Source organism: Rhea americana, unplaced genomic scaffold, assembly GCF_003343005.1.
Source record: "Rhea americana isolate MKP2758 unplaced genomic scaffold, rheAme1 scaffold_42, whole genome shotgun sequence".
Lineage (NCBI taxonomy): Eukaryota > Metazoa > Chordata > Aves > Rheiformes > Rheidae > Rhea > Rhea americana.
In genome coordinates this window covers 3,806,356-3,817,611 of record NW_028186557.1, presented here as the reverse complement: position 1 = coordinate 3,817,611, position 11,256 = coordinate 3,806,356, and the positions used below count along the sequence as shown (strand labels likewise).

Genomic DNA, 11,256 nt, shown 5'->3' with positions numbered 1-11,256 from the left:
GCGCCTTCCACTGCTGTCCGCGCGGCGAATCAGCGCGCGCGGAGGCACGGGGCAGCTTTACTTTCCTCCCTGACCTCCCCTCCTCGCGCTTGCGGCGGGGCGCGGCTCTGCCGGAAGCGGGCGGGAGCCGCGGGCGCCGCTTCCCCCGTCCGGACGCTGTTGAGGAGCGGAGCGGGCGTCGGCGCGAGCGGCGCGGTTGCCATGGCGGCGGGCGCGGCCGGCCCGCCGGGCGGCGCGGAGCGGTGCGGGGGCCGGCGGCGGTAGCCTGTCCCCGGAGCCGGGGGGAGCTCCCCGCGGCCCTCTCCGCGTGAGGCAGCGGGCGGGCGGGCGTTGGCTGCAGCGGCGGGGGTAGACCTGCCGTCCGCCTCGCGAGCGGCAGGGTGCGGCTGAGCCCGGCTCCGTGTTAAATGGCGGCTTGGAGCCGTTTTGCTTCTTGCTGCTTAAACGCTGCTCGCGCTTTCGGCGCGTTTGCTGTTTGCTTGGTCCTACACTGTAGCATTGTGCAGGAGTTGCCTATAAGCAGTTCAGGAGCATTGCTAAATGGCCATTTATTTGTTGTTAAAGCTCTATTTTTGTAACAGKGCTGTTTTTTAAAATTCTGTTGTCAGGTTTAAGTGTTGAAACCTGCATTTTGAGATCTTCATGGAGGTGGAAGGCGATTCTAGCATTAGCCAGGATTCACTGGCTAGCTTCACAGCTGGTGATGTGCTCATTCACTCCACCAGCCTGCACAAAAAGCAGCCCTTTGAAACTCCGACAGGAGCCAGTATTAAAAAAGTTAAAATTTCGGTGAAGAAGCTTCGTGAAGTGGTCCCTCCCTGCCTGCCGTCTGAGGCAGCATTGACTAGAGATGAAACATCGTGTATTTCTCCAGCCTTGCCGGCAAACAGGACTTTATCTGGTAGTTTAACTGAAGCTTCCCCCTGCAGTACTGCACCAGGTATGTGATCTACCAGTGATATTGAGATTAGATTTGAGGTTAAATCATTGTGCATTGTTTTCAATCGTATAGTAGTTTTATAATTTAGGAAGTGACCTTTGTCTTCTGATATCGTAAGTATCAGAGGTTTTGTAGAAGTTTGTTTTCTAAGTTTTCCTCAAACTTTCGTGAATATACCTTTGTTCTCCGTACGGAAATGACTTGCACAGGAGCATGTGGTCGGTCAAAGCTAGATCAACACAACTCCRTCAGTCTTCGGAGTTCTTGGAGGGGGATTTGGGGTTTTCTGGATCAGAGGTTCAAACAGCTTCATAAGAGGTTATTTTCAGAGTGTGATAAAGCTAGGTTAGTCTTTGATGCTGAAATATGTACTGTACTCAGTTTCCTTCTCTTTCTTTCTTRAAGTATATTGTCATACAATTATAATGTGTCTTTAGACAAGAACTTTCAGTGTCCCTGTGTTACTGTCAGACTTGAATTTGACCTGAAGKTTGTCAGCTTTTTAGACGCTCTGTTTTTCAGGTAGTTTTTCTTGTGCTGTAAYGCAAATCTATATTCCACTCAGATTTCATTAACATTTGCGGGCTTCAGATTAATGGCTGTGGTCATTTGTATTGTGAAAGTTACTGTATTTAGATTTTCAGAGATAACAGAGAGAAGATTAAGTTTGGAGTTAGGCAAGGTACAGTGCAACTGCGTTAAAGATCATTATGACCACAGTAAAATTGCTTTTATTTTAGGAGTCCGGAGTACTAAAGGACAGCAAAAACATCTGCTTTCAGTAGAAAATTCTACAGAACCTATGTTTTTATCACAAATGGTAAGAAAAGTTACAGTTGCTCCCTAAAATCCTAGACTGAGAGARCCACAATTTATCTCAAGAAGTTACATGCTCAGCTTCTGTAGAAGAATAGCAAATTGTTTCTCTCTRGTAGCCAGCTGAATATTTGCCTCTGCTTCTGCAAAATAGCCATTCAGATATTTGCCTTTATGAGTTGCTGAATGTGATGTAYGTGCTGAAGTGTTTGGGGGACCTTTTCTTAGTGAACTGCTACCTGTTGCATAGTCTATATCCAAATATAATTTTCRTAGAGCATTCATGCTTTCAAAATCTAGAGCAATTCTTCCTTGAAATGGCAGCTGCACAGCCCTAAACTTTTTATAGATTTTTCTCGTCACAGGTGTAGAAATGGACATCARTTTAAACTGAACTTTTTAACACACAAGATTAGAAGGCTTATTTCTGATTAATTTATGTTTGATATGTCTTACATACAATGGAGACCTGTCTCTAAGGGATCCAGCCTGTGATGATCATACATGAGGATAAAATTAACCTATGCTGTGAAAGGATTGCAGCAAAGTCCCTGCATGGCTCAAAGCAGATCTAGTGAGCTAAGAGAAGTTCTCATAAAGATAGTAGAGTACTGTTCTACAGTTCTACACCAWCAAATAAAGTTGAGTAAGAGATTTTTACTTTCCTAACTTAGTTTAATGACTCCACATGGACTCTGATTATTTGTGGATTCARTTTCAAGGAAATTCAGCTGTGTCCCTTCAGTTCTGCAGTTACTGGTATGTGTGCTTAATTCTGYGTGCATGAGTGATGCTGAATTCTTTTAACTGATTCTGATGCTGAATCTATTAACTTAAACACATGTAATTTCACTTCTACATCTTTGGCCGTAAGTGAGGAAAATACAGTTCTTAATCAATATTTAGAATTTATATTTTGAATTTGTACTRTGTTTTTTAGTTTGTGCCTCCAAATATCTTGTTAGTTCTTGACTACRAAGTCCAGATGGCTCTACAGTAGAGAGAAGCCTTAGCATGTCTTGTCTAAAAGCTTATGTTACTGTGGAGATGCTTAYGCTCATTTAGCAATCCTCTCTGCTTCTAAAATTTTGGCTACTGATACCAAAGGCCTTTACATATGCTTCTTGGTCTTCTTGTTCTGAAGGATTATCCTAAAGATGCTGCAGTACAAGTTCCTTCACTGCTGTTGGAAGATAGCAGAAGACCTGAAGGTAAGACACGTTTATGTACTGCTATAGCCATTTTTTTCCTTAAAAAAATGGCTGCATTAGAGAAAGAAAGAGCTATGATTTTGTTTTGGATTGTTTTGTTAAATATAGAAATTTAGTGAAAATATTCAAGGGTTGCTCAAATAAGATGAAAATAACTTTAATTTTTAAATATTGTAAATTTTATTTCAATCTTTMTGGGTTACAGTAGCTTATGCAACTCTTGTACTCATCTCAGAGGGAGTTCTGCCAGTGCACCAGGAACTGAGAGGTTCTTTTTACTATTCAAAGTATGCATATCTCTGAATAGAGATTTTTTTGGTTGTTTTTTTGGGGCAAGTGGAGGGAGCTCATTTAGCTATATTTTCCTGATGTGAGAAAGTGTGGCAAATGAATATTTTCTGCAAGGAACCTACACTAAAAAAGTGTATTTTAAACCTTAAGAATACAGAAAATCACATCTGTCAGTTTTGATCAGATTTGGCAGAAGTGAATAGCTTTTAAAGAAAATATGTTTCTGCAGCTTTCTTGAAAATGTGTGACTGGATAGAAAAAAGGAAGCACAATTTAACACCCCCCATCTAAGGCTAAAATGAATTTACTTTTTTCTTACCCATTCACAGAGACAGCAGCTATCTGGCTAATCAACGTGTTGATAATAACTGCCTAATTAGCAATAGTGAAACACTGACTCCTCCACAGCTTGTATTATCACCTCTGCCCAATGAACAATGTATGCAGGAGGGTCTGCACACCTTTTAGTGTAATTTAAAGCTATTGTAAAATTTTATTGCAATTTTAGTGACTGCAGGAAAATATATCACATTTATAATTATTTTTATTAAATTTCAAGTTAGAAATTTGCAGAATTTTTTGAATGGGTTATCTGAGCTACAGTTACTATTTCTATAGCAACTTTTCCCAAATTTTCTAARGATAAAGTGGAGCCATTGTCACTTTCAGAGGATACCAGAATGGCTTTTGTTTATGATAACATTCAGTAATAGACAAAATTGTGTTAACTGCTTGTCTCTTCTTGTTTTTAAATCTGCTACTTTGTGAAGGAAACAAWTTGATATTTGCAGTAGAAAATGTGGTCTGTGCAGGCAACAGATTCTTCATAGCAAAATTTTACATCTTACTGGAATAACATTTCAACCTCTAAAGCAAGATTGARTATTAACCTGACAAAGTATATTTGATGTCCTTCCCCACAGATGATGTTTTTATTTCTCAGTATGCTGCTGGCCAGAAAGAGGCTTTRCGAGTGGTATTAAAGCAAAAGTAAGTCTGTATTGCTGATATTCTCAGCTTACATGCTTTTGTACTTATGGTAGATACTCCTGTGGTTTCTGCCAAAATGTGTATCTAGTAAGGAAAAAGTATTACTTATTGTCCTCTGTGAGTACTCTTTTAACATTTATGAACATGTTTTCAATTTATTTTATCATTAAAAGTTTACKGGACTATCTTGTTTGTTTTGCACATTTTTTGAACTATATGAATTAATGATTTCATGATGCAAGAGTTGGTCAAGATTTACTCTAAYAGATAAACTATTTATTGCCAAATACGTGTGTGGTGTTTTTAAAGACCGATAAGGAGTCATGCTGTCTGWCCATTAGCTGGAAATCTTGAAGATCAAAAGTTATTTAGTAGGACTTTGGTACTGGTACATTAAACTTTGCAAAAGACAACTTGTAATCRTACTCTTTGCTGTGATAGCAGTCATTGAAAGGAAACGCCTTTTATATTAGAAACTAATATACAAATAATATTAGAAATGTAACTTTCAGAAATTTCTACTGTCATACTAAATGATGAAAGTAATTTTTTTTTCTTGGGTCCCAAGAGCTTTGAAGGAAATACTTGTGTAAGAGGTGATACAGATGCTACAGGTGGGAAATCGTTTTCTTGGAGGGGATTTGAACAAAACAGTACTATTTACAGGAACTTGTTTGTATTTGTAGAACCCAAAATAATCCTRCACTTAAGGAGGTGAAGGTACAGCTCTTAGGAAATTCCTCTACAGAAAAAAAGGAAAGTGTTGGTCAGAACACTAGGTCAACACAMAGGGAAATTGATTCTACTACAACCATCGCAGCAGCAACTGCAGCTGCTGTTGCTACTACRGCTCCACTTTTTAAAGTGAGTAATYCACCTCTTAAAATAAGTCATTTGTGATAATTTAATTCTTTGTCCACTTAAAATAGTGTATCTTTAAAGCAAGCCTGAAATGTTTGATGGTAGGACCAAAATTCGTTCATGCTTGTACCTAATTCATATTCCCCCTGTTCATTATTTGCCTATGAAGTTACATGGGAGGGGCAGAAAGCCACAACCTTTGGTTGTCTGCAGGCTACTGTTTTGTGCACATATAGATGGRTTGGTGTTAATTAGTAAATACTAAGTATTGTGGGAAAGAAACTTTGTTTGATGGTTTACTTGTCAGTTTGAAATCAGGCYATTCAGTGTTTATAGATTTCTTTCAGCTTTTACATATGGTGTAAATTTCCCTAACAAAAATGGTGGTGTTAGGATGACAGAACTATACGTATAACAAATTTATGTAAACGTAATGATAAAGTATGGGTGTTATATTAATTAGAATAAACTGGTCAGATTTCATACTTGGAGGTAACATTATGCTACATCTTTTGGCTGAACTTTTGAGAGAGAGCGTTCAGGTTCTATGTAAAAAGGATAACATCTGATTCAGAAAGATTACTGCAAAACAGCAGTTTCTAAATGTCATTTCAAAAAGATCAGAAGATCAGTTGTCTTTTGGTAGTTTGTTTAAAWATAACTTTAATTTAGTGGCTTCCATGAGCATACAGGAAGTTTGGTCCTGGCTCAGACCAGAGGTTTTTATTTCAAATGGAATTGAATTACAGAATCACAGAATGGTTGAGGTTGGAAGGGGCCTCTGGAGATCATTTAGTCCAACCCTACCCTGCTTAAGCAGGGTCACCTAGAGCATGTTAGAGAGGATCACATCCATGTTGGTTTTGAATATCTCTAGAGAAGGAGACTCCACAACCTCTCTGGGCAACCTGTTTCAGTGCTCTGTCGTCTTCACAGTAGAGAAATTTTTCCTTATATTCAGGTAGAACKTCTTGTGTTTCAGTTTGTGCCCAAATGTGTCTGCTAACTTTTTTTCCTTTGTATTAGTGATCTCAGGCTTACTGACCATTATACCAGAGAGAACTGATTTGAGTTTGTATCAATGGGATTTGGCTGCTCATGGACMTAGAACATCTGATTTGTCTTCTAGCAGAGTTTTGTAATATTGCTAACTTGGCAAAGATTAGGGCTGTTACTTTATTTGTGTCTTTTCGAAGAAAATCATCCCATGATGATAGGAAAGGTGTGCTGGGAATAAATAGAGATGGCATTCGTATCAGCTTATATCGCTTTGTTTACAGGAAGCTTTTCTTGCTTTCTTCTTCTTTTTTTTTTTTTTTCCCTCCAGATTCAAAATGATTTGGAAGCAAAGGTTAGCTCAGTTTCAGCATTAATTGATAAACTACAGGAGACAGATAAACAACTGCAACGTGTTGCTGAACAGCAAACAAATATGAAAACTCAAAATGAGAAGCTCCACTGTCATGAAAGAGTTGACGAGCTTGAAAAACAAATGAATACTTTCATGGCACAGAGGATTCAGCATTTGGAAAAGTTACAGCAGCAACAAATGAATATTCAGGTATCTTCATAAACACGCAGAAGCTTTTGCTTAATCATTTCTTCTGTTCCTCAGTTCTAACATTATAATCTTTTTTGTTGTTATCAATTTTGATATGCCAATATGCCCAGGATGAGCTTTCAAGTCTCTTCCTATTCTGGATACTTACAAATGTAAAGAAATTTTCAATGTATAAATATATATTCAGTTCTTCTTTTTTTTTTTTTCTGTTTAAGAGAGAAAGAATAATCCAGTAGTCAGCAAATGAGCATAGAATTTATTGGGAAAAGCCTAATTTTGAATTTTGTCCTGTGTTTCTGCTGCTCTCTCCTCCCCTCCTCCACCCTGACYCCAGTTATTTTGTATCTGTAGAAGGAACTTACAAAAATTGAGATCCTCATTTCTACTAAGAAATTTTTTTTTGGATAACTGAGAAAACTTTCACTTAATATCATTCAGACMAAAAGCAAAAAACAAGTGTATTTTTTGTCTTTGCAGTCTTTCTTTTCCTTTCAAAAAGAAAAAAGTATTGTGCATGTTGTAAATTGCTTTCAATCTTTTCAATCAAGTAGCATGTCAAAATCTRATTAGTATGATTATATGGCATGTATTCATGCTTAGTTTTACTTGGGAGRTTAATGCAAATACCATAGTATTTTGTAACTGTGTCTCTTAGTCTCAACTCATTAGCTCTGCAGTCAACATGGGTGGCTTACAGCAAATTCACATACCTTCCTCCAGTCTCATGACAAAACAACCTGAGAAGCCAGAACAGCGATTGCTTACTTACCCTGAATCTTCATGTCAGATGGATTTATTTCCTGCTAGTGGTCCACCTGCCCGAGGTGAAAACAAATTTTTAATATCTTATTTTCAGTTTTAGTTCTACATTAATTTTGTTTACATTARTATTGGATTGCACGTTGCATTAGTAATATGCAATAAACCTTTATGTATAATAGTAAACGTTCCTATTGCCTAATATGCTATATATACTACTTATTCTGAAATATTCAAGTTTCAATAAAAAGTGAGGGTTTGGTATTTACTAACTGCTTAATCTTCAGGAATTTGATACAGTTTGAGAGGCTTAGACTCCTATAATACAGTTTTATTGAAAAATATCTATGTGGAAGCTTGCACTGAGATAGTGGTGGGGTTTTTTGTTATTTGATAGTTGTTTTTTTATGTCTTCGTTTCATAATCACATCAGGACTATAGAAATTTCTTCCTGTCTATTTTTGTATTTGTTTTGTAATATTCTACATTTCTGTGAGAATTTCATAATGTTGGCATTTTTTTTGATTATTTTCCTGTGAAAAATATTTTAACATTTATGTAACTTTTAAAAATTTTAAATTTGAATGGATTTTTTTTCCCCTCTGAAGCATATGCAAGTCAATTTCAAAACTCTGGGGTTCATACACAGAAGTCTCCCCTAACAACACCAGTTCCTCGGAGATATGCTCCAGAACCTGTATCAAAAAATGTGAAAATCTCGAAGAAAGAAAACCCTATAATGGAAAAGGAAAATATTCCCAAATCCACACATGAAGGTATTGTCAGTAAGGTGCTCCTGTCCTCCACTGGTGTGATTAGGCTTTACTCTGTCTAGTCTTCAGTTCTGAGCTGACGTGTTGTCTGAATGTATGTACTGAAGTGCAGAAGTTTTGAAAGTGTTTAGAAAGGTTAGTTTTGGAGATGATTGGATTACTCTTAACTAACTAAAGACCTTATGACAGTAATGATCTAATCTATAGATTCTAAACAGAATTTCTCACTTTCATTTTAAAGTTAARATATATCTGTAATGATCATTCATTTTCAGGTTTAAGGAAAATTATATATAAGAATATAATGTAAAACTGGGGAGCTACTCGTGAACGTTTCMTTACATGAATTGAATTTTTCTCACAGACACGAATCCCTCCAGGTCTCTGGGTTATACTAACGGAAATAGCATGTATTAAGCAAATGAAGTAGCTTTCTTTTACTAATTTTTATCAGTTAAGTGGCATGAAATTCAGWTTTTAGCATTCTACCAAAAATTAATGCTTCTTTAGTCGGTAGCGTTAAAGAGAAATTTGCCTGTTGATCTAAGTTTGTTTTCTAATATCATAGACAAAATTCTAGTTTATAACTTGGTTAGTTGCTTGTGAGATTGTTGCTTCTACTTCTCTTTTTCAAAGACCTCCCATATTCTTTTTGTTCCCTTTGGTCTAGGAGCGATGTTATTAAAATATATATTTTGCTTTCTGCTTACTTTTTAACTTGTGTGGCCTTCTTATATTGTATTTCAAGTTAAACCTTTGTCACTGCAATTTTGTCTTTGACTATACTAATTACTGTTTTTTTCCCCCTTAAAATTTTCAAGAAGACTGTATAGATTTCTAGTAACTTTTGCTTTCCTTTCWTCTTTAATCTCCAACTGTTTTTTACAGTGTGGTAGGCATGTCTGTGTGTGTAGTTTCRTTTTGTTTTGGGGAATCAGGATTTGACTGAGCTAAGCCCTGAGCAACCTACATAGAAATCAGTGTTGACTCTGTCCAGAGTGAAGGATTGGACCAGAAGGCATCCTGAGATGCTTTCCAGGCTGAATTGATTCTATAATTAGAAGGTGGCCTGTATAAAAGTATAGTCAAAAATTGTTTTAGAGTGAATTAAAAAAACAATGTCCATTTTAGAAAACATGACTTTTTCCTTTAAGATTATTTCTACCATCAGAACCAATGCTGCTGCTTTTTGTCAGTCTGAGAATCTAGCCATATAAAYGTGTGCATCCATATGACACATTATATGCTTGTCACAGGTCTCATGAAAATATTTATTGGTATTTTCACATGTGTTGTTTGATTATTTTTTTTCTTTTGCTGAGGAAAATAAGACCAGAGAAGAAGAGCTAAAAAAGAATCATGACCTAAATCTGTGACTTTATGAACAAAATGTTTCTCTGACTCAGTTAATGAATGTCCCAGTTTCTTTCATCTGTGTTCTTGCTTTGCTATGCAGATTAATCATAGTAAGATAGATAGATGTGAACATTTTGATGAGACTTATCCTTACTGAAGTAAATATGTAAGAAGAAAAAATATATATGTATGTTTACTACTTTTGGTGAATATTACCTAATCGTGAACTATCTGGAAAGGAGAAGAAAGTGTTAAATGTATTGAACAAGCTTAACAGTGGGTGTAACTTWCTTTCTTTTCTGCTTTAGGTGGAGGAAGACTTCTTGAGCATATTCTGAATTCTSAAGAGACTCCACTGAGGCAAATTGAGTCTTCTGAGAATGCAACATCAAACAGTAATAAAAGRAGCTGGCATTCCAAGAGAGATGGGTAAATGAATGTAACAATTCAAAATTGAGGTAGATCTTTTGTTTTAATGAGGTTGAGAAAGATGTATTAAATATTGATGATGTAATAGAATCACTTGTGTGGACCTTGAATCCAACAAAGCTATGCTTCAAGTAAARTATTGGGGCACAGAGGGATTTCTATGATATGAGGTAAATAAGGCCAGTTGTTAAGGGTAGTTGGTAACGACCATTCTCAGAGGTCAGTGGGAATCACTTGCAGTGCTCTCCTTTCTTCCAAACATATTTCTTTTATTGGAACTGCTTGAGAAGTCATGTCAGGAAGTCAGTTATACAARTATTGTGTTAAGGAGGGATTCCCCTCATCAGTGGACTCTAAGCTGCCTGCTTATGGGAGCTTTATGAAAACATTTTGTTGGGAATGAGCAACACTAGCCTGTCTATTTCTAAGCTTTAGGTTAGGAAATTTTCTTAGCCATCCAGTCTAAAGCATAGTTTTCCACAGCTGATAATTTGATGTCATAATTTCACAAAAATAGTTAGAAACAGCTACAGACACAGTGTTTTATTTATGATAGTATGAACAAAAATGCTAGTAATTGCTTCAAATGAAAAGATTTTCAAAGTTAATGTTGCTCTCATACATCTGAATTTTGTATAGAGTTTCACTGTTGAAAATACAAGATTATGTCTCAAGGTATAAGTGATAAACAGAGTAAACACAGTAACCWGTCTGTAACCTCAGGCAGAAAAGCACATTCTGTTTTGTGTAAAGTTTTGGGACTCCTGTACTTAAAATATGTGTTCAAGTAGTCAGTGTAGAAGTCAGGTGCTTTTCTGATTGACTTGAGGAGGCATGAGAATTTTAATAAAGAGTATTTTTCCTGTCAGACCTACCATTTTGCATGCAAACTCATTCTCTGCTTTTGAAAGGTCCTTCCAAAATTCCAGTTCAATTGAGAAAACGGTGAAAAAAGCAGATGATCTACTTCAAGATCTTGGCCAACTGAGAAGAGAAATGCACAATATGTTGCAGGTAAAGACCATATTATGAGGATGGCCAAGAATTTGAATAAACAAGGCTAAGAAAACCTTTGATCCTAAATAATGAATGTGCAATAAACTAGATTTTAGAGCTTCTTACTCCTGTTCTATCAAACATATAACAGTAAAAATCAGTGATGTAGTGTTTTTTTAATATTTTTTATCTTTGTTTTGTTTATTTAAATGCCTGTTTTCTGCTGAGTCCCTGCAATCCTGGAGCTACGGAGCAGCTGTAACTTTCCCATTC

The 11,256-nt window shown here is 36.7% G+C and overlaps 1 protein-coding gene across 1 annotated transcript in view; it reads left to right on the top strand.

Moving 5' to 3' along the window:
• The first annotated feature begins 95 nt into the window (after positions 1 to 95).
• Positions 96 to 11,256, top strand: part of KIAA0586 (KIAA0586 ortholog) — a 72,404-nt gene continuing 61,243 nt past the window's right edge. The window contains exons 1-11 of the mRNA XM_085315071.1: positions 96 to 242; positions 609 to 940; positions 1,681 to 1,760; positions 2,901 to 2,967; positions 4,182 to 4,248; positions 4,935 to 5,112; positions 6,437 to 6,670; positions 7,326 to 7,494; positions 8,038 to 8,205; positions 9,867 to 9,987; positions 10,899 to 11,001. Of these exons, the coding sequence (XP_085171197.1) occupies positions 643 to 940; positions 1,681 to 1,760; positions 2,901 to 2,967; positions 4,182 to 4,248; positions 4,935 to 5,112; positions 6,437 to 6,670; positions 7,326 to 7,494; positions 8,038 to 8,205; positions 9,867 to 9,987; positions 10,899 to 11,001 (1,485 nt within the window). The 5' untranslated portion in view covers positions 96 to 242; positions 609 to 642. The remainder of the gene's footprint in view (positions 243 to 608; positions 941 to 1,680; positions 1,761 to 2,900; positions 2,968 to 4,181; positions 4,249 to 4,934; positions 5,113 to 6,436; positions 6,671 to 7,325; positions 7,495 to 8,037; positions 8,206 to 9,866; positions 9,988 to 10,898; positions 11,002 to 11,256) is intronic.